Consider the following 24328-nt stretch of genomic DNA (forward strand, 5'->3'; position numbering starts at 1 on the left):
AGAATGTTGTTTTCACTAAAGCATATATTAAAAGTTATAAGGATTATATATATGTGTACAACTTTGTAATCTTAAATTTCTTTTGGGGGGAGGGGGGCCACACAAATTTTGTTGCCGGTGATTGGGGGGGGGGCACTAAAATTTTTGCTGGTGTTAGGGGGGGTGCCTGTAAAAAATATATGCACCGCATATTTTCTCTTCCAGCCCCCTGCCGTTAATTGTGCTCGTTCCCTTATCACAGGGTCTCTTTAGGTTTATGAAAATCAGTGCAGCTGATTTCAGTCCCCCCGCCCCCGACACATTCTCTGCATAATAGATGGTCGACAGTCCGTTGTGCTACCCTTTCTTTCCTACCGCGAGCTGCTGGACACCTTGTGTCTTACGGCACTAGCGGCTGGCGTCTTCGTCGTTATGTTTGCGATTCCCCTACCGGTATGTGCGAAAAGACTACATCAATAAGAGACAGAAAAGGCACAAGGTGACGCTAATAGTAGTGATTGCGAAAAGTGTTCCTTCAGTAAACCATGGATGTACAAAAATAATAAACTAATTATCGAGTATAGGGTCTCTTTTGTCTTTAGGGAGCTGTCATTATTAACGGCCTGGGGGTCGGAGGAATCGGGGAGGGTTCACTCAAAAATTGAAAGCTAGAAGGGGGTTGCTCAAAATGTGGAAAGTAAGAAGGAGGTTACTCAATTTTTTTTGTGCAAAATGAATTGAAATACCTCTCAGATTGCATTATTTCACGCATCAATTTCTCAAAAATTTCTGTGCGACACCCCTTCTCGTGCCCCCCTTGGGTTGTTCCCGAGGGTTGTTCTAACAGTTTACTTAGTAACAATACAAATTGAAAACACCTCTCAGATTGCACCAGACTGCATCGTTGCACACATCATTTTCTCAAAAATTTTCCACGAAAGAGAGGGACAACCCCTCTGATACTTTCCCCGTCAGCCACCCCCATGTTCTCTCCCGTGTACTTATAAATTCTACCCTGTCAGATATCTTCGTGAAAACACTGTCATTATACCAATCCCAAAATAAGAAATGCTATATGGTCGGATATTGGTTATAGTTATGGTTTGTTCTGTTGTAAGCTTAGTGGTTGAACCTTTATTATATTGTTTATATATCAAGATCCTGAAGGTTATGCGATTTAAATAAAGGCTTTGTTTTACGTAAATAAAGGCTTTGTTTTACGTCACTTTACTTTACAACAGAGTAGTGGCCCATGTAAATAATAATAACAACTGAATTCGTATGAATTTTCGGTTTTGCGTTGTTATATTTGATGATTTTGACCAAGATTACTTCTCGACCTCGGCCACTTAGAGAGCGCCATCGATCGCTATATTGGGTCACGTGCTCAAACAAGCTTGCCGTTCTGCGACGACTGCGCACTTGTGTGCAAGTTCAGTGCAGCACCAAACAAAATGGCGATGCTTGGAAGACATCTGAGAGCCGTCACACGACTGACACCGTCGCTCTCCAGAGCTTACAGTTCTAGTTCCTCAACGAATGTCAGAAATTATGCTGCTAGTGCTAATCCTTCCGCTGTAGAAAAGGAGGTAGGTTGACATGTTTTAGACGACATATCTTGTTGGTAAACCTGTCGACGTGCATCAATACTAGTACGGGTCATGATTTCGTAACTATATAAACTCTGAAGAATAGGGTATCGGAAAGTTGCTTTGCGATTCTGAGCTATATACCAGGTGAAGGCAGAAAGACCAACAATCTAGGCTATATACCGGCCACAAAGTTGATTCGGTCATGGTCCCTTGATTCGGTGATACTCACACAGGCGTCGTCAATATTGACACAAATATTTACATGTGTGTGTGTGACTCCGTGGCGCAACATCGTGGACCGGCGAGTCGACCTCGAGCGCCTGATATTGTTGTTTAATCCCTGGTTCCCACATTACTAGTGGCTGCTGATTCTGGCCGTTTTTTGGTGATTTCAGTCCTTTTATTCTCCTTTGAAAGTTGTGCACAGTTTGCTCAGAGATAAAAGTGATAAAAAACCTTCCCTATGCATTCTGGTGAGCAACCCACAGATTTCATGTAATTTTGCACAATATGTCAACGTACACAGAAAGGATCTGTCACTAAAAATGAAAAAAAGTACATGTAATTTCCATTTGGGAAACTGCGCACAGCAGTCAATGTTAAATAATATTGCCTGATTACATGGGTTTATGTGCCCGAGAGCAGGTGACAATTTGCTCGACGCCAGGAGGGCAAATTGTCTCCTGCTGCGAGGGCACCTAAACCCATGTATTCAGGCAATAATATTTTTATTACATGCCTCTTCACAGTTAATGCTATATAACATTTAGTTACATGCAGGGCATTTTCAAACAATTTTACCATTATCGACCAGCATCAAACAGATTTTAACGAAAGTCCAAATAGCAGTGCGCGCATGGATATTTTACGTCTAGCGTTAAGCGTCTGCTTTGACGTCGAAATCATCGATCTTCACTGGCCCGGGTAACCATGGAAACCGGTCAGTACATCGTTCACCGGCCCGCTAACATCCCGGATGTTCCTATTCAAATCAATGCACTGATTTGCAGGCACCTCGAGGCATGTAATAAAACTCCTGGGGGCAACCTCGAGAAGCACAGGATAAATATCAAAAATACCTGAAGGAGTTGTTGTCCTCATTCTTCATGTGAGTTACCTATAGTATATATAGTGTTGCAGCCAGGGATTTTAACCCTTTCACCCCCAGTTCCCTGTATACAGGTCCAACTTTACCATAGAAAACAATGGATTTAGGACAAACCATGGTGGTGAAAGGGTTAAACCAGGGGACACTCTGACCCTCTACCGTATATTTATGGGGACATTTTGTACATTGTAGGGACAACATGTGTCAGTCGTTATATTGTTACAAATTGGTTTCACAAAACAAAATTTAAGCTACCGGGACCATATCACTATGCCTGTTTCAGGCAAGTAATTCTAGCAGCAATAGTATACGGTATCTGCCGCACTTCAGAGAGCTCAGTCAGACTACAAGCAAGTTATAATATCAAGTGCAGCATGTTAATTACTTCTAATCACAGCTCCGAAAGTTTAAAAATATAAGCTCAAAATAATCATGCAAAACAAAGGTTATAGTCAGTATCAGATAATGTTATTGCAGACTACACCAAACACAGTCAGCTCACAAGTGCGCCTTACGTGACCCGCAGTATGCGAGAATGCCCGGACAATGGGCTTGATTTTGTGGACATTGTCGCAACAGCGCGACCACGCTGCAACACTCTGTGTGTGGGTGTGTGTGTGTGTGTATATATATATATAGAGAGAGAGAGAGAGAGAGAGAGAGAGAGAGAGAGAGAGAGAGTACATACATCCACATCATCTGCAGACTGCAAGATTTCTGAATGGTGTTATTCTGAATTTACTTGGTCGGGCAGAATACAAATAATATGTGATTATATTTTCAACTAATGCTGAGTCAGCCCTTAGTTCATCTGCTATCACCTGCGATAACCTTTATTGTTGTATTTGTTGATTGACAGGTTGAGGTGGTAGCCCCAGTGTCATCTTCTGCAGCTCCATCAGGAACGTTTGTGGAAATTGATGACAAAATATATGGCTTGACTGAAGAACAACAGCTGGTGAGTGTACATGTAATATCTTCATGGATTGTCACAGTTATGAGCTCCAGTACTAGTAATTAACCCTTTGAGTGCCTGAGTCAATTTTTGTTACCTTTATAAAATACATGTATATCGTAGTCATTGTTTTCAGATTTTTGTCAAAAGTTTGTTAAAAAGTGTAGCCAACGAAATGTAATGTCCATTTGGCCAAACGTTATCAAGAAAATTTCAGAAAAATCCATAAAAATTAGTAAACTGCTGCTCTAAATTTTTGGTAGGAAAAATAGCAGCGTTCAAAGGGTTAAAACATTATCAGTCACAGTTACAGTATGCAAATTTTCTCTGATCATTGCAAATAATTTGTCTAACAGGCCTTCCATAGTCAGTACAACAGAATATTTTAACGACAGCAAAATTGAAGTTACTCCAGATTACTTTTGGTGAAAACATCTGACAGTTTAAGTTTTGCAACTGTAAGGGGATATCTTTCCAAAGAAGGGGCAAGATGCATGTGTAGACTGTCCCCCTGACTGGGACAGATGCTTTCAACCAAAGTGAAGCCATGTGTTGAAGTTGGTTGGATCAAATACTTGAGTAACTCAGTTGTTGGGCAAATGAATCAGAAAATATCTCTGGATACACTTGACCTCAAATCAACGTGTGTAAAAGGAAATGCTGCTATTAAAGCTCCACTAGCTATGTCTTTTTCCGTTTTGCTTACCAAACAATACCGTCGAATCTACAAAGAGATGCTTTCTATTCCCACTATTAAGCCACATATATAATAAGCCATATCATGTGACACATCAAATGAATCAAATGGAACTTGTGGAAGACAGTTTGATCTGCAAGTTCACAAGAAATTGAGCACACCTAGTGATCTTGAACTGTAAACTATGTATGGTAAAATTTTTAATTTGAACCAATCGATTCTGTCCCCACTTTCCATTTCAGTTGAGAGAGATGGCATTTAAGTTTTGCCAGACAGAACTAGCTCCAAAAGCAGCCGAAATTGATGCCACCAATGAGTTCAAGGACATAAGAGTAAGTTAAAAATGAATTTACTGTATGAGATTGTCAAAGTGTCATTACCTTTGTTTTAGAATAATTATGTTGACACACATAGTGTTGTGTATTATAGGCAGTGCTAATTATCATTCACAAATGAATTGTTTTCTTGATTAGAGTGCAGTAGCCAACAATAATATGGGACACAATGCATGTTTTAACAGGTTTATCATCAGGCATTTCGATATGATTAGGGAAAAGAACACAAGATGGGTACATTAATTTCACTAACCATATCATAGCTTAGTATATATGTACAGTGTATCATTTAAATAAACTATTGGAGTGATTTTAATGCCATGAAAAATTTAGTAGGAAGAGTGTCTGTCTATTGACTGTATGCCAACAATGTCTGCCTGTATTATAGCTGTGAGTCTGTAGTTGTGCTGCTGGCTTTCTCATAGGTTTTCTGTCTCTTACATTCCGTCACCGGTAGCAACATAGCTTCCTGGTAGTCATGTAGGGAAAAATTAGGAAAACATTACATAGTTTAATTTTGTTGGGATTTTGGTCATGGTAACTTGTCCCAAATAACAAGTTATTGATGAGTGTTGGCAGAATGTAAATAAGATACAAAATCGTTGAAAAAATTGGCTGCCCTAGCAGCTTGCACAGGGATTTGATTGCCTGTTTATGGAATATGCCATAGCTGTGTGGCGAGGTGAAATAGTCCTCAAAGTCAAATCAGCACGTGCCCGTTAGAAAACCACAACTACAGCTATGGACCTAGACACTATTGCTAGCTACCTGTATGATTCAATGATACAGGAAATGCAACTTTTTGCACACATTTGATCCAGCTGGCAAAATGTTATTCCATGGGTATGTTCACTGTTGTCATTAAATGTCTTTGGATCTGAACAAAATGCACAATACACAATACATGTTCATTTTACCAGGCAGGGGCGGAATTCACTCTTTGTGTAAATTCCATATCCAACATGGAAGACTGTGACCTACTTTGTGTTATGAACCCATACAGATCTGTATCACAGTGGCTAGCGTGACCTACTTCTGCACCCACAGACCATTAGCCTGTGCTGTCTACACAATCCTTCAATGTGTAGAATGTCTTGAAAGCAAAGTATCTAATGCACATAAATGGTTAGAGATAAAACTGGTAGTAAATTGATTCAATAGTACATGTATATTCAAGTAGGCTTTGACTCTGTTATACCAGCAAAGACTGTATGTTCTTGCATCTTTAATGTGGATTTTCATATTTGGTATTGACGGTACTCAGGCCAATAACAAAAATATCGGTGTTTCAGGAAACCTGGCCTACCCTTGAAAATTATGCGGAACGCAGACAATTGTTTTGTATTTTCAAAAACATTTGAGTAAATGCTTTAAATTTTACTGTATTTTATGGTCTCAACCCACAAAAGTGAAAATTAAAAAGAATTTCCTCCTGTCTGCCTCCCCTAATATTCGGAGGCATTTTACTGGAAACGGAATTCTTTTATTTGGTCATATGGGGAGTGTCTTCTCCATATGTAATAGTGCAGGTACAGTATCTCCATCTTGTCCATGCAGTACATAGAAATGTTTTGTTTATACCGTCCATGCAAAAGGTTGATGTTCTTAACCAATCAAGTTTGAGTTACATCACATTGAAACCCTTGAACTACCTTCTGAAGATGAAAATCTGTAACTGATCAAGTAATGAAACTTACAAAGATAATTATTAAGTATAAATGTATGCCTCTGCCAAAGGGAAGTGCATTTATACTGATAGGAATATTTGACAATACTGAACAGCTTGAGGTTGTGAAAAGCTCAAAAGGCAAGAAGTATGCATTTGACTATCATCTGTATTTGTGACAATTTCATAAGGTTAAACCCCAAAATGAAACAAAGTGGTCGCCCATATTTTGTGATAATGATATAGTGTTTCATCTAGAGAGGGGGATGGGGATTCCCACTCTGTTGACATGTTGGTACATGTACCTCCTAGTAATTTGTCAGGGGGAGGGGGCAGCCCCCCTCCCCCGAAATGGTGCCAGTCACACCTTAGAGATACAAGCAGAACACATGAACTGGTGAAATCCCCCTACAAGGGGGAAAATCCCCCCCGTTGATGCCATCCTGGATGAAACACTCATGGTACATACATGTACTTTTCATTCAACAAGTTCGATGTTATGAAGAAGTTCTGTGTCTTTTTTGCATCATCAGCAATTTTGGAAGAAGATGGGCTCTCTTGGACTCCTTGGAATCACAGCCCCAGCAGGTTCGTCAAAACTTTAGTGTAGTTTACACCTTGAAACTGAAAGTCTAAAATTATCCTCAAACTTTCCATACAAGGACATTCCAACCTGTTTCCTTTGGAAATGAAAAATAGACAATATAGGTCTATGAAAAAATCTGTTATGAGACAAACATTTAACCCAATATTTACAACACTTGATAATCTAAATTGCTGCTATCCGTGAGTTATCTCCATGGGAAAAAATCTGATTTTCACTAAAATACTGGTTAAAACTTTATTGACTCCATGAGCTTTGAAATGAACACCCACAAGTGGTTGACCAAAAATGTATCATAAAATTTTTGCGAGTCTTTCCCGAGGTGCATTTTACCCCATGTTTTTGTTGTGTGTGTGTATGTGCTTCCAATATTACAAATTCATATCAAATTTCTAACTGTGATTTACACCTTGCCAATTTTCATTGCACGTCAAAATTTGACAGCTATCTTTAGTAACATTGTTGAATAGTTGACAATTTAACAACATACCTGATAACAGTAGTATGGTCAAACTTCAAATTCCATATCAGAGTCCAAACTAAGATAATTTCTTGTTGGACGTTGATATTATAAGGATAATGCCTATCTGTATCTGCAAATGTCAAGCTTGTAAAACAACATGAACAAACGCTCATAGATACTAGTCTATTTAAAATGGAAAATGTAGATCTACAGATGCTGTTCAGAAAATACAGTATCTGTTGACTCTTGTTTTCTTGAGTTACATGAATAAAGAAAGTTTATATTCACAAGATGTACAGTAACTACCCTTGAAAAGCCAAATTAAGAAGGAAATTATGAATATATATGGAAAATTTAAAAAGTTTTCTCATACTGTGTGATAAAATGTTAGTTTTTACCAGCAATGGATATCACAAGATGTCACATTTATATATTATGAATAATTACGATCCCATGACTGACAATTTCAGTGCAAATTCAAACCTGCCTTCCTTTCATAATAATTTGATATCTGTACATCGGTATGTACACGTACGCAAGCTGAAATGATTTGAGAAAACAGTGAAATTTGAATCAACAAGAAGAACTGTTGAAACACCCTCCTTCCATTGAATTCTGTTCATTGTCATATGCCACATAAATAAAAAATAAGGACTATTGTATAGTAATTGTACAATTCTTATAGGGCACAAGAATTATTTGATCTCAAGAATTATTTAGATGTTGTCGACAATTCTTGCAGTGAGGTCTGGACCGGTGTTTTTTATTCTGTCAATACCAAAAATGTTCCTTATCCTAAATTGACTCTAATGTTTGTTATTTCAGCACACTTCTGTCTTTCAAGGCAGCATGTCTGTACATATATACATACATACATACATACATACATACATACATACATACATACATACATACATACATACATACAAACTGAAGAAGTGCTTTGAAACCATGACTGACAATGATAAATCTTTAAGTGCTGTATTTTTTCCTGCCAAAAGTTTAGTGCAACATTTTACCAATTTTTATGATTTTTTTTGGTAATTTGTAAATAATTTTGGACCAAATGGACATTACATTTTATTGTCTTCAACTCTTTTTCGAAATTTTGGCAAAAATTTGAAAAAATTGACTTGAGATTATTTTATTTTTGTGGCAAATATTGACTTTGGTGCTCAAAGGGTTAACGCAATATTTGAAAAATTAATCACTTTGATGTTTCTATACAAATTTTTATTTCACAATTTGTCCATGTAGATGAGCTAGGTGGTACGGGAGGTGGGTACCTCGACCATGTGATCATCATGGAAGAATTGAGTAGAGCATCTGCAGCAATTGCACTCAGCTACGGTGCCCACTCCAATCTGTGTGTCAACCAGATTGTCAGAAACGGCAATGCTGCACAGAAAGCCAAGTACCTACCCAAGGTAATACTTTGGTCAGTCAGAGTTGCCACGATGCGTTGTTTTGGATGAAGATGTAAATTTGAGTCATCTCAGAGAGAAAAAGACAAAACCCTGTAATTGGAAATGGCAGATTTCTGCAATCCAAAGGACAGATACCAACTTATTTCCTTGTTGTACCAATCAATCATGATAGAAGAATGTTATACTTCCTACTGATAATCTATTTTGTCCTTGGCTTTTAAAGCTTTAAAGTTAATGTGGCTTTTTTCGAGATGACAAATAGCCAAGGAATGTAACTTTTTTTTTTGTCCAATAAGAAAAATGACATTTTATGCCATCTTTTTCCCCGAAGAAAAGATTTCCTACCAACTGAGACTCTTTTACCGTACTAAAGTAATTCAAACTATTGCTTTCCTGTTTTTGACTGTATTAGCTTAGTATGTAATGCCTACTGTTTGGTAAATGTCCCACTACACACTGTCATGAGTCAGCATTCATGAAAAGCCAGAACCTTTAAGATAAGACCAGATGTAAATATGTGGTGCATCCGGTTACAGGCTAGTTAAACGGGAAGTTACAGGACCGTGGGCGCACAATAGGGGGATTACTGATGACGCAGCCATTTGCATACACTGGGCGGGAGTTATGAATTCTCATAGCATGGCTCTGACCGTATGATAAATTTGAATAATCGTGATGGGCACTCTCGTGACATATGCAAAGAGGGGTCAAATGGTTGTACAGGGAACACATTTTGAAACATATGTGTTCTCCAACAAAAAAACGGAACATTTTTCAGTTTATTTTCGACTCAAGTTTAGTGGCTACATATTCACAGACATCATACACAAGATTCAATAACGCCTGAAACATGGCAAAATTATGGAATTCTGGAACTAAACATGGCACGTCCAATCAGTAGCGTGGCTATTTTACATTTGCATAGTTTACGATAATCCAGCTTTTATAGGGGAAGTTCCTGTTTAACAACATACATGTAAGCAAGTACGTATGCAAGTGAGTAGATGGGCAAAAAATTGAACCATATAAGTATTTTCAACCACAGGCCCTTATAAGTCTTTTTCTACTTTTTTGTAGCTGATTACTGGAGAGCACATCGGGGGTCTTGCCATGAGTGAAAACCATGCAGGCTCCGATGTCGTCAACATGAGTTTACGAGCCGACAAAGATGGTAATTAAGTGACTTATTGTATGCAAGTCTCAATTTGTGTTTCAGTAACTCACTTGAAGAGATTTTGTCTTGTAAGCAAACTCGTAGAGTACAACTGAAAAGGAATCTTTAAAGGCACTTTTCGCAATCCCTGGGATCGCCTTTGTTCTAGTCTGTAACATTTTGTTTTCCATTGGAATTGTAGTCTGGTGGGTAAAGTTTCTGATGAGACAATCTGGTGCCAACTCAGGCCTTAAAGGAACAACAAATACCACTTATAAGATTAGTTTAATTCTCCATATGGCAATTCTTTTTGAAAAAACAACACAAAAAGATTTTGATATAACCAACAAATATCATAATAAGGATTTGTGATTCAAATGAATCTATTAAGTCGCCAGTAACATTTTCTTTTTAAATTACACAAACTATGAATCTCAGAATATTTACATCTTGTGAATTTTTATCTGTCAGGTGACTCGTATGTGCTGAATGGTCATAAGTTCTGGATCACCAATGGACCGGACGCGGACGTCCTTGTTGTGTATGCCAGAACTGACCAGCATGCCAAGAAGAAACAACACGGAATCTCCGCATTTATCGTTGAAAAAGTGAGTGGCAGGTCTTTGTAAGTCAGTGTGAACCACAGAATGCTGTGCATTAACTGATAGATTTGCTTTGAGTCCTGTTCGGTAAATCTTGCCATGATGTCATGGATCACAAGAGGTCAGAGTTCAAAAGGTTATAGCCTGTCACATATAACCATGAGGTCGGGGTTCAGAGCATTAAAGCCTGTCACAGGTCACCTTGAGGTCAGAGTTCAGAGGATGAAAGCTTTGATGTATTATGTTTCTAGATTTGGAACTCAGAACTTTTCTCAGGTGAACTTGAAAAGCTTGACACTATTTCCATTCAATTCTTTGCTCATCAATTTCTCAAAATATTATTTATGCCTTTTTCCAGTCCTTCCCAGGGTTTAGTACTTCCCCAAAACTGGACAAACTTGGCATGAGGGGATCTAATACGTGTGAGCTGGTCTTTGAAGATTGCAGAGTACCAGGTACATTATGTATTCTGTCATTATTGTTGTTTGTACAATGAAGACACTATTCATTAGATAAACATCCATTATACTGTATTTATTCGAGTAAATGCCCCCACTCGGGTAAACTCCCCTCCCCTCCCTCACATTGTGTGGTTCTTTCACCGTGAGGTTATATTCTAGAAAATGCCTCACATTGTGTGGTTCTTTCACCGTGAGGTTATATTCTAGAAAATGCCTCACATTGTGTGGTTCTTTCACCGTGAGGTTATATTCTAGAAAATGCCTCACATTGTGTGGTTCTTTCACCGTGAGGTTATATTCTAGAAAATGCCTCACATTGTGTGGTTCTTTCACCGTGAGGTTATATTCTAGTAAATGCCAAGCACCTAGGCACCTAGAGTGTTTACCCGTATAAATACAGTAATACCATACTCGGCCAAGATACACAAAATGAACAAAATGGCACAGTATAATACCGTAAAAATCCTATTAATTCGACCAGAATAATTTTAAATTTTAAATGGTGGATATATTAGAAAATAAACAAAGCCAAAATAATTTTAGTGGTTGAATTATTAGGGATTTCAACTTTTTGGACAATTCATAAGTGATATGCTTATCATCTTGGATGATTGAAACATATAAAGGTGGCTTTCCTGAAGTCCTGACTTAGACATTCTGTGCTGTACATTGTATTGTTCCATGTATTTTATCCAAACAAAATAGTTTGTCATGATTGGTTGGTTGAATTACAAGAGATTGAGAAAGTTCCCATTCCATATGTGTTTGAATTAATACGGATAAAATAATGTTTTGAGACAAAATAGGGTGGTCAAATTAATAGAGTGGTTGAATAAATAGGGTTTTTAGGGTAGATGCAATCAATTGTAACTGAGGGGTGGCCAATGTACATAGCAATGCATAATTTGCATGTCCTTTTGTCATGAAAATGTATTCCTTTTTTATGGTTATAAACATATGAATACATTGCTGGAAAAACTCAGAGTTGTCATGCTCCTAAACTTCAGCCACCAACTATTCCAATAGAACGTCTATGCATGGTTCAATTTATGTTACATAACAAATACATTGTCCAAAGTCTGATATCATAGTCTGCACACTTTTATGTATTTGATAGTTGTCTTATGTAATCGACAACCTAAATACATGATGAATAAATCAAAACCAACCAAAACAATACTTCTTTTTCAGCTGAAAATGTTCTTGGAGAGCTGAACCAAGGTGTCTATGTTTTGATGAGTGGGCTTGACTATGAAAGACTGGTCTTGGCTGCTGGACCTCTCGGGTAATTCAAACTTCAGCTTATTTTTTAAGTTTTCGTAAAATCTGTGGTAATGATATTCGCTTAAAAGGTAGAATTTTGAATCCCAAGGCCAGAAGCCATTGCTTCTCTGCCTTTCTTTTGAATACGGACTGATGTATGATAGTGAATTCGGTTATTATCGAATTTGGTATACACAAGGACTTTGTAGAATCATAATCCAGATACTCTGAGCATCTACATAGATATTCTACCGAATTGTGAGAATATAGCCCTGCAACAGTGGAGAAGTACATCGTAACAGCACACGAAGAGTATCTGAAGCAGAGAAACCTACAACTCTAATGCCTTTGCCCAATGTATACTCACTGGGGCTATGGAGTCAAAAAATATCAGGAACTAAATTAGTTGTTCATTTGTTCCATTCCGTTCAGCCTCCTGACATCATGTACATACATGTAGTAAACTGCATTCTGTCTTTTGCAATAAAAGCCCTATTTTCGGTCTGACCAGTCAGCTATTCTTGCTGATGCCATCCTGTTTGTTTAGCTCCATATCCATGCCCATGCTCAGCTAGACCTCTCCACTCACACCATGAACAACGGTCAATTTTGCTGAAATTTTCACAGAATAGAGCTTGAGTAGTTCATGTCGACCATGCTCATACGGCAACATTGTGACATCTCTGAGGATTGCAAGCTATATGTCCTCATAGTTTCACAATTATTCATCAGTCAGGTATATGTGAATTTGATGTTTGCCTTGCCAGTGACATACAACCCCAAGGTGTAAATCAGGTAAAAGGTCGGAATATGCTACCTTTTGGTTCTTTTCGGCAACATTAGTAATTGCAGTCAGAGGACTTGCTTAAGACTATCAGTAGCTGAGTTTCATTCATCACATCTCTAAATTGCAAAAGTTAAAATTATTTATCACTGTTGTTTTGTTATTCAGAATCATGCAAGCCGCCCTGGATATTTCATTCCCATACATGCACACAAGGAAAGCCTTTGGCCAACCAATAGGCCACTTCCAGGTGAGTGACAAAACGACCCAGCCACTGATTAATTACTGGGTTATGTAGGCTACTTCTGGGAGAATATTTTGCAAGTCCAAAATGTTTACAGCACATCTGTGTCATTCTATTTAGTATAGTAGCAGCAATAACCTATTCACAACCATTGTTTTGCCCAAAGGTATTGCTATGAATGGTGAGTGTGGACCTGTTTACAGGGAATAGGGGTTACCAGGTCAAGCTATTCCAAAGAGGAAGCGTGCGACAATTTTATCATATTGACGTTGAATGCTCCTCAGGGACACAGATTCGGACAAATTTTTCCAATATTTTTCCACTTTTAGTATTGTCCATAGAGTTAACACAGGGAATGGCAGCCATTTTGAATTTCAAATATTGGTAAATCTTAGGTAATTTGTTTTCTCTAGTACCATACTTTGCATGGTGACATCTAATTTTAGCTACTATAGACTATAGTCTATAGAAGCTATTGGGATGGGTATCCGTCCGGCTTCCGGCGTCAGTCTGTATGTATGTATGTGTGTATGTATGTATGTATGTCCGTTTGTGAGGCGTCCGTCCACTCAAATATCTTGAGAACCGCAGTACTTACTGATTTGATATTTGTTGTGTAGATGAAAAATATGATTTTGAGAAAATGCTTTTTTTAATTTTTTAATATTGTTGAAAATATGCAAATTAGCACCAAAAAGGCGTTTTTGGTAAAAAATCTTCTTCTTCATAACCGCTGGTCAGACAGCTTTGTTATTTGGTATACTGGTCCATAGGGATAACCCAACTTAGATTTGTTCAAATTGTGATGAAATGATGAAATATGCAAATCTGTATTTTTAAGGAATTTTTTTGTCATTTTTGGTCTAAACTTTATTTCATCAAAACCGTTCGTCTGACAGCTTTGATATTGGTATACAGTTTTCTATAGATGAATTAATATGATATATTGAATATATGACGAAATTTGCAATTTTGTGTTTTTGGTGCAATTTTTGCCATTTTTGGTCAAAAAATGTGTTTCTCAAAAACTGCTTGTCTGATGCCCTTGATATTTGGTATGCAGGTTCCTAGGGGTTGTCTTAGTGTGATATATTGAAATTTGATGAAATCTTCAATTTTTGTATTTTTGGGTCACTTTTTGCCATTTTTGGTCAAAATATTTGTTTCTCAAAAGTTACTCATCTGATAGCGTTGATATTTGGTATACAGGTTCCTAGGCTTTATCTTAATGTAATATATTGAAATGATGATGAAATAATCAATTTTGTATTTTTGCAGCTAATTTTGCCATTTTTGGTCAGGCTATCTTTTAATGAGCTATCAAAGATATCCACCTTCTTCATCAATACATGTGTCATAAAAAGTTATTCCCTACATAACACAGCAGAGCTCTGTCAACTGTTGGGTCGCTTGTTTTTCAAAACCGCTAGTCAGACAGCTTTAATATTTGGTTTACAGGTCCCTAGGATGACCTTAGTGAGATAATTTCATACAGTCAGGAAATACTTAATTTTGTATCCATGTCTATAGTAGCTTCAGGGACTTTGGCCCTATGTTTTGTTTTTGATACTGAAAGAGAATGGTTGACAGTTAGCTTGAGGCAAGTTCATGCAAAAGTATGTCTTTCAGTATTGAGGTACATACTACCTTACATCAAAGTACATCATGACTACTACTTTTATGATGAATTGTTCCATCTTATTTGTAGTTGACAAGTTTTCTATCATGAACATTTATTGATTCAGCTTTTGCAAGGCAAGATGGCCGACATGTACACCCGTCTGAGCGCGTGCAGATCCTATGTGTACAACGTTGCCAGGGCATGCGACATGGGACACGCCAACCCAAAGGACTGTGCTGGAGTCATTCTGTACGCTGCTGAGAATGCAACACAAGTAGCCCTGGATGCAATACAGTGCCTTGGTAAGAGGGAATTTTCTCAGTGTAAATTTCATACAGATAATTGATTGACATTGTACAGGTTAAGTATATCAAATCATATTGAATTTGATTGAGACACCGTGAAGTGCAAGTGTCCTGCATGTTCATTTAATCCTCACAGCAAAACATAACAGTATTTATTCCTGTTGCTTTGCACAGTGTTTCAATAACAATTTTAATTCTTGAAATTCTGATGATAATGACCCACTGTCTACAGTGCAAATTTCCATACCTATATTGCGCTAGTTCTAATATTGTTATCTTTTGAATATTTCTTATATAATAGAAATGTGTCAACAATGAAAAATGACAGGACAGTGTGTTAGCAATGCCATTTCTCACTTTCATAAACTTAATGCTTCCACATAACATACCATTTGAACCTTTTTAAATGATGCTTTTTCAAATCAATGGAAGTATGTTTGTTCCATTAAAGGGAGGGGGTTGTTGGAATTGCACTCACAAAGGTCATATAATGGGACCCATACTATAAATGTAAACTCTGTATCCAAGGTTCGACGGCAGTTGATGAAAGTTAAAACATGATTGTCATGATGCACATCGTAAAATTTAAATGTATCATGAAATAGATTGTTTGTAAACTAGAAAGTCCGATGACCTTCTCCCTTTAATACTGTCAGCCCCTTTTAAATGTAAATGCAAAACAGTGCAACTTGACTGAGTTACGGTTGTACATGCACAAGTAAAGTTCATTTGAAAGCACTTTCATCCCATTTAAAAAGAGATAACATATTCTCTATGTCTTCACCAAACACAGGTGGTAATGGTTATATCAATGATTATGCCACTGGCCGATTGCTTCGCGATGCCAAACTCTACGAGATCGGCGCTGGTACCAGCGAAGTACGAAGACTGATCATTGGCAGATCCTTCAACGAAGACTTCAAAGATTAAAGTCACTAAGAAAAAAAACTACTCAAACTGACCAAGTAAATGTAAATATTGTAACTGGATGCTACTGACAAAAGTATGAAAAATTCTACGTGTGATAGAAATGAATTTATAAGGATTAATACTGATGCAAATAGCTTTCTGAGGATGTCTCCTCCAATTTAAAATGTTTTGGAAAATGGAATGACATCTGAAATTTAGATCAGATTGTTGTGTAAAGTTTTTGCTTAGATTTTGAAACATTTTAGTTTTGTGATTTACAAACCATCAAAACTCACACGACTCACATTGTTTACTTTTGTCAGAAGCATCCACAAAGATATTCAATAGATGCCCTCTATCTATTTAAAGTGTAACATGACAAAAATTTTATCTATTAAAAGGGTGACAAGTGAAAAGAAATATGTTTGTTCATAGGAGTTCATGATAAGAGATGTTTCAAAGGGACAGTACCAATGCAAAACACTATGCTGACATTTTCAGGCTTTCTTAGTTCTGAAAGTGAAATGAAGGCATTGAACTAAACTTCATGTCTTAATACAGTTGTTTAAAGGAGCAAAGCCTATTACATGTTGTCACTTACTTTCAAGAAAAATATCACATATACTCTTTTCTCCTTCAAGTACAAAGTGTGAGTCTTGCACACCCATTATATAATGTGCAACATGCAGCACAATGGACGTGTAAATTGCAGTCTTGACTAAACTTCCGTTGTCAGTAATAACACTGCATATTACATATATATACATGTGTTGTTGACTAAATAAAGAAAATGCATTTTTGGCTAAATTTTCAGAGGAGCCAAATAAAACTATATCATAAAATCAGATCAAAAATGAAAGGAAAGACTTCTAAAGTTGATGCAAATTGAGCCTTAACATGATGCAAATAAAGATTATTATTATACACCTACGTCTGTAACCTATGGAGTTTCGTCGTACAGTAAGTTTCGGTATCAGAGGACGCGGAGTCCAATAACTTTGACGCGGAGTACAATAACTTTAGGTGTTATTGGACGCTATTTGACCTTTGACCTCAAAACACCTTTACGTCAGCGCGAGGAAAAAGAAGAGAATATTTTACATTTTTACAACAATTAATACTTCTTAACATTCAGTACTTCACAAAGAAAATCATGGTCAGTCCAAAACCGGTGAATTTGAGTGAAATTATGCTGCTGACGTAAAATTTCTACCACGCGCACTGCGCAGCGCGGGTTGAAATTTCATTCTGTGCGCTTAGCGGACGCGCTGAACGCGTTCCAAGTCTGCTCGCGATCGCTCAGTGCAGAAGCATCCAAAAACGCCTAAATTTTGACTTTTTTCAAGTAAGTTGGACTAAAAAGGTGTATAATAATAAGGTTATTCACAAATACCGGGATTTATGTCCTCGTACATCGTACGCTACGGTATTGTCCTCGACGCTACGCGTCTCGGACAATACTCCGCTGCACGATGTTCTCGGACATAAATCCCGGTATTTTGTGAATAACCTTATATTATTCTTCATACAATTTTGATATTGTTCCCTTCCTCATCAAATATGACCATTTTTTGCTCGATTTGAAGCAATATATATTTGTGTGTATACCCTACAGAGTGTTAGTGTATATATATTACCACCCATATTTCAAATATTTACATCTTAAAAAGTGTGTAATAAGATTATTGTGTGTTTTTCCTCTAATTGGAGTTCCTCCAGTTCTGATCCAATTCATCTGAAAAGGGAATGCCCTCTTTGTAGACAGTCTGTGGCATAGCTGTTTCATTATCTTATCAGGTATCCATGGTAATGGAGGATACTTCCTCTGATCCAGATTTTCACCATGAAAGTAGTGAAATTTTATCAAAGGGTGTGATGAAGAAATATAAACACCACCTTCTAAAGGTAAAAGACAGTGAATATTTGGAAACCTGTGAATGAGAGGATATTTTAAGAAATGACTCAAAGTGTTGATTTTTCTAAAAGAGAAAAGAATAAATGCTTTCAACAGTGTACCCCGGATTGATTATCTTCTTTTTAATACCGGTAATAGGGATGACCAAAGTGTTACAAGACGAGTCTAAAGACTATGGTGTGGCTGTATATGCACTGTTCATCATTCAGTGATCATAGCGTTTGCAAATACTGTTTGAGTGGAGTCAAGTCACCAGATCACAGGAAAACCTCCAATTTTGTTTGTTTCTCCTTCCCCACCCCGAAAATATGATAATGGTGATCAACTGAACAGCATTGCTGGTAAATGACTTTTTTCCTTCTCAAATAAATAAAAAGATGATCAAACAAGTAGGTGAAATTTGAACAGCCAAGTCCATTTCTCATAATATGTTTCCGATGGTGTCCTTGCAGTAAGCAAGTGTTGTTTTGCGCAATAATGGAGTAAAATATTTCATCATATTTATTCAAAATAGCACACAGTGAATTTTTTCCCCACAAAGCAGCTGAGTTTATGTTTGTGGTGGTAGTAGTAGAATAAGTAGTAGGACAGGAATTAATAACTGACAAAAATATTTGTTAAATGTTTTGGACTTTGTAGCTTGTTGTATGTAATCTCTTGAAGGTAGAAAGCAAGATGAAGTAGTGGATTTTACAATGCGCACAATCTGAGCAGGAGAAGCGGGATCATTCCATTCCCAGAAATGATCATTGAAAGATATAAAACTTAAATCATCAAATTCAATAGTTGCTGGTACTTATGTATTTCTCACATATTTCACCCTTTCCTTCCAGGAAATCTCAATCATTTCAAGGGTAATTAAATGATGGGATGTGACAAAAGTAAATAGTATTTTGTATGAGATATGATAATGGATTTTCAATGACTGTGAACTCTATACTTACCAGACAATCAACATGTGATGGTATTGCAATTTGTATGAAGTAGTGGTTATACTTTCCTGACTGTGTAACACCTCTTCAAGTATTTGTCTCAAAAGAATCTGTCCCAAGTGTGCCAACTACATCCAACTGTCAGGCGGTGTCTTGGTCATGCTACCGGTGTCACTGTAGCCATTTTACACTCATTTTCTTTCTATATGCAACTAGACAGTGCATCTTTGTATTAGTTGGTCAAATTTGAATATATATATATATATATATATATATATATATATATATATATATATATATATATATATATATATATATATATATATATATATATATATATATATATATATATCCCTTCAAATTTTTATGGTGCCTGTTAGATCTTTGTCAGTGTCTTTTCTGTCATTGGACAAGTGGCTCATAAAATAGATTTTTTTTTTCCTTAATATATTATCTCCATGTAGAAATGAAAGCTCTCGCATCTTTGCAAAATGATGCACATATAAATGCATTGAAGAAACTAAACACGCACACTACAACGCTACACACAGTCACTTCAATACAACATGATTAACATATTGCAGGGCCTAAGAAGTACCCTATAATTAAGACCTTAGTTGAACTGATGTCTTTGTCACACAAGTGACTACTATACCGTATTCACCACATGTAGAGCTATGGACTATAAACATGCGTATACAAGAAGACTTGTATGTGGCTTCTGATCCCCTCCGCTCCAAGGGATTATGGAAGTGTGACAATCTAATGACAGAATCATTTTATAGCCATGGAAGATGATGTGTTCTTTGCATCTTTCTGCAACTAAAACAATATGATTAAATAACAAATTAGCGTTCTTCAGCTTTTTTACTAAATTGTAAACACAAAACAAAAACAGATTACGGTTCCCATGAAAGGTGGAGGGCATTTTGAATTGCCCTGTTTACATAATTTTGTGAATTTTTGCCATTTCTTATCAAAAGCAAGAAGGGAGGGGAGGGGAGAAAAGGCATGATAAAACCTGCAGTATGTAATATGCCCGTGTGTTCACATCCAAGTGCTAACAACTCCCAATTTCGATGATTGGACAAGAACTGACGTTTTCTACGTGGTATGGCTGTAGACATTAATCACATAAAAATTGGCAAATTTCGAATATTCACCTAGAACTAATTACCATATATTCATGCAAAAATATCATTTCAGATGATTCTCAATGGGGCATTTATATATTGATTTCGACAGGCGGCTATTATAGCATGGATGATGATCAAACAGAAATTGTTATATTCAAGGGGATTTCATCGAATGAAGATTGTCACTACTTGAGAGTATATCAGCTTGGAGTAAAACGTACTTGGAATTACCACGGTCCCTCCATCAGGTATTACTGGGTTTTCGGCTGTGTGTGCATAATGTTAAAGTTCACACAATGCACCACTGAGGGCGCTATTTACTCGGGAATTTTCATCCGGCTCATCGCGATGATGGGAAATATTTGTGGCCAAGATAAAACATATTTTATTTGACTGTAAATTTATAAAAGAACTTATGCAACAATGTGTTTCTTATTTTGTGATAAGACAATGTTTTTCTTACAAACAATATTTATCTTCATGGATAAATACGTTGTAGTACTTTATTTAACAGATGATGAACAAAGTCGATAATTTTATGGCCAAGTTTTCAAACCTTTTTAAACTTCAAGGCAAGCTAAAGGATGCATGCGCTTTAAACTTTTTCCTATAATGATATAATTTTATTGACAGTTCTTTTCACATCTTCTAAATTCAATAGCCACTGTTTCAGAATATCCTTTGTGCTGTTATTGTTCACTTAATGTATTTACAGCTATATAGACTTGACTCTAATTGCTATTCGTGTTGGAATAAATTTAATTTAAAAAAGATCTGGCTCATAGCGTCGTTCCGCCCATCCACCTGCTTGGTTCATGTGGATAGGACTGGTGGATCGCGGCTTTCCCACAGTGTTTCATTTAGGGGGTCCCTGGTCGATTTAAACACCAAAAGATATGAAGTTACGTATTTTTGCGTAGCATATCTCCTATCTGAGGCTATATAAAAAATGTTTCATGAAGATGGAAAAACAAAATGTGTTTTTTTGCTGCAGCAATGTTCAAGCCCAGTGAGATTTGAAGGTCAAGTCTACACCTTGATCTCCATTTATAGTGAAATTACAGTAACAATTGTCATTTAGATTATTTTGGCCATACAGACAGGTAGTTAATCGCAATGTTTTAATCTGAGCTTTCCTGGAAGTTCTTTTGGTTGCCTCGTTTATTTATAATTCTGCTCATGACTTTTTGTGGTTTTTTTTTGGCATGTCTGGTGTCAATATTTATTTTCATTTATAAAGTTAGGCCCAGCCACCCACTATAATTTTTGCCAGGCTCGATCTAGTGACATGTTAAAAACGTAAGCTTAGGCCTACTCTCCTTGGAAAGTGAATGTTGAGTAATAGACATGATAGATCTTGGGAGGGGTGATATTAAAAGTGGAAAAAACAAATCGACAGAATGAAATAGCTGATAGAATTAGAAGCTTGAAAATAAATGTGGTTGCGCGAAACTGGAGACAGGGTGAAATTCTGGAAAGTGTGCAATTTTAGTTTACTCCGAAAACACATACAAAACACATCATTGCCAAACTGAATTTCAGTTACAAACTAACGCCTACTTAAATAATGTAGATACTAATATAAAAATTAATCAAAATAGACATAGCAATGATTTTACTTTTGTATTGGACAGCGACTCTAGGTATTACTTTTATGAAGCATTACATAATCCACACATTGCATCACTCATTAATAATTTTAACAAAACACATTTTGATGCCACAATACAGTCAGTTAATACAGCTTGTGCAATGTTATCAAACATATTCCTACAAACAGCAGGAGCTAGTCTCCATAAACGCATTATAAGGAAAAAAAGGAACAAAAGGGCAAGAAGTTAAGCACCTCTAGGAAACCAAAGTGGTATACCAATGATCTTGGTAATTTAAAAAATGATGTTTACAAATTATCAACTAAGTTGAGCAGAGACCCATATAATACTGAATTACGGAGCTCGTGCTACAATTTAAAGAAACAATATAAACGTCTACTTAAAACAAAGAGAAAGAATTTAAAAGTCAGATTTTAAACAAATTAGACAGCTTGGGGAAATCAAACCAAAATAAGTACTGGGAGCTGATTAATGAGTTGAAATCAGATTCACAAAATAATAGCAGTGAACACACACCAATTGAAAAAGAAGGTGGTACAGTCATTTTAAGGCACTTAATACAAAGGTAGATTTGCCATTAATAGATGAGAATGTCATGATAGATCAACAGAGGCTGGGAACACAGATCTCAGCTTTGGACAAACCCATCTCTGAATTAGAAATTCAAAAACCATCAGTACTTTAAAGAACAGGAAAGCCCCAGGTATGGATAAAAGAACAAATGAAATGATAAAAGCAAGTAGACATGTATTAATTAAACAAATCAAAACTCTTTTCAACGTAATCTTAGCTAGCGGTCACTTTCCTGATGCATGGAATACAGGCATTATTGTACCGATATATAAAAAAGGAGACAAAAATGACCCGAGAAATTACAGAGGGATAACATTGCTAAGTACAATTAGTAAACTTTTTACTTCAGTTCTAAAACAAAGACTAATTACTCATATTGAAATGAAAACCTTATAATTAGGGAACAAATTGGTTTTATGCCAGAGTTTAGTACATGTGATCATATATTTGTTTTAAAACAATTACTTACAAAGTATCTGAGTAGCCTAAGGGGAAATATATTTTTGGCTGTTTCATAGACTTTCAGAAAGCCTTTGATTCAATTTGGCATGTGGGGCTTCTACACAAATTAATAAAGTATGGTATCACAGGGAAATTTTATAACATCATTAAGTCAATTTATTTAAATTCGAAGGGTTGCATTAGGGTGAAAGAGGGACTCACTGAACAGTTTCCCATGGAGAGAGGAATAAGGCAAGGTGACGGCTTAAGCCCACTGCTTTTTAACCTATACATTAATGACATAAAAGATTCGCTTAATTGTGTCACCATGACCCACCAACTTTATTACGGAGTACTTTATCATGTCTACTTTATGCCGATGACTTAATTACTTCTACTATCTGAGACACCTACGGGGCTACAGAATGCTATAAATTCAATAGGGCATTATTGTGAAAAATGGCATTTAGGCATAAACATTCTCAAATCAAAAATCATGGTTTTCAACAAATCGGGGAAAATTTTCAACAAATTTAAATTTACTATACATGGTAATGAGTTGGACTATGTGTCAACATATACTTACCTTGGCATAAAGTTAAATATTACAGGAAAACTAAACAGAGCACAAATTGATTTGAAAAACAGAGCTATGAACTGAAGGCATGTTTTAAATTGAGACAGTTACTCTTTGCAGAATCAAATATTCCAATTAAGGTCCATTTACAAATGTTTGATGCCATGATAAAACCTATTCTGCTATACTGTACAGAAGTATGGACTGCGGACATATGCACAAATGCAAAAACCATACTCACAAACTTAACAAACACAATTGAAAAGTTGCACATTAAATTTTGCAAGCACATACTTAAAGTGAATAACAAAGCATCCAACATAGCATGTTTAATGGAACTGGGTAGATATCCTCTAATTGTTTCAAGCATAACACAAATGGTCAAATATTGGTTAAAAATAAGTAAGAAGGCAGATACAACACTTACTCGTGAGGCTTATGATCTGGGTTGTCAACTGGACAATGCACATACAGATAATTGGGTGTCAGGAATTAAACAATCGTTGCTGCTCGTAAATATTGGAGATGCCATGAATGTAAAAATAGAAAATGACAAACAGTTTAAAACTAATTTCAATGTAAAAGTTAAACAGCTATTTGAAAAATGTGCATTTGAATTGATTAATGATGATACCAGACAAGGGCACCATAAAAATAAACTTCGCACATACACAGAGTTGAAAAAAGATTTCTGTCTCGAAAGCTACCTTCATGTTATAAACAACCCAGATCACAGATCAGCCCTGTGCAAGTTACACATTAGTGCACACATACTACACATAGAAACAGGTAGATTATAGAAACCTTGATGTCATAGACAGAGCATGCCCAATTTGCCAAAACAAACAAGTAGAAGATGAGATACATTTTCTTTTTCATTGCAAAGGCTACACAGACATTAGACATGATTTTTTCAGTAAACTAAACATTTGTAAAAACGCATTCAGAGGCACACAAGACCTTATAAGCATCT

The 24328-nt window shown here is 36.5% G+C and overlaps 1 protein-coding gene across 1 annotated transcript; it reads left to right on the forward strand.

The window, feature by feature from the left end:
* The first annotated feature begins 1384 nt into the window (after positions 1-1384).
* On the forward strand, positions 1385-17086 carry LOC139122927 (isovaleryl-CoA dehydrogenase, mitochondrial-like). Its single transcript, XM_070688798.1, has 12 exons — positions 1385-1568; positions 3539-3637; positions 4574-4663; positions 6866-6920; positions 8657-8826; positions 9904-9997; positions 10451-10587; positions 10940-11036; positions 12234-12327; positions 13258-13339; positions 15079-15256; positions 16053-17086. The coding sequence occupies exons 1-12, from the start codon at positions 1434-1436 to the stop codon at positions 16187-16189; spliced, it is 1368 nt and encodes a 455-aa protein (XP_070544899.1). The 5' UTR covers positions 1385-1433; the 3' UTR covers positions 16190-17086.
* The last annotated feature ends 7242 nt before the right edge of the window (positions 17087-24328 follow it).

The sequence above is a fragment of the Ptychodera flava genome, chromosome 22, assembly GCF_041260155.1.
Source record: "Ptychodera flava strain L36383 chromosome 22, AS_Pfla_20210202, whole genome shotgun sequence".
Lineage (NCBI taxonomy): Eukaryota > Metazoa > Hemichordata > Enteropneusta > Ptychoderidae > Ptychodera > Ptychodera flava.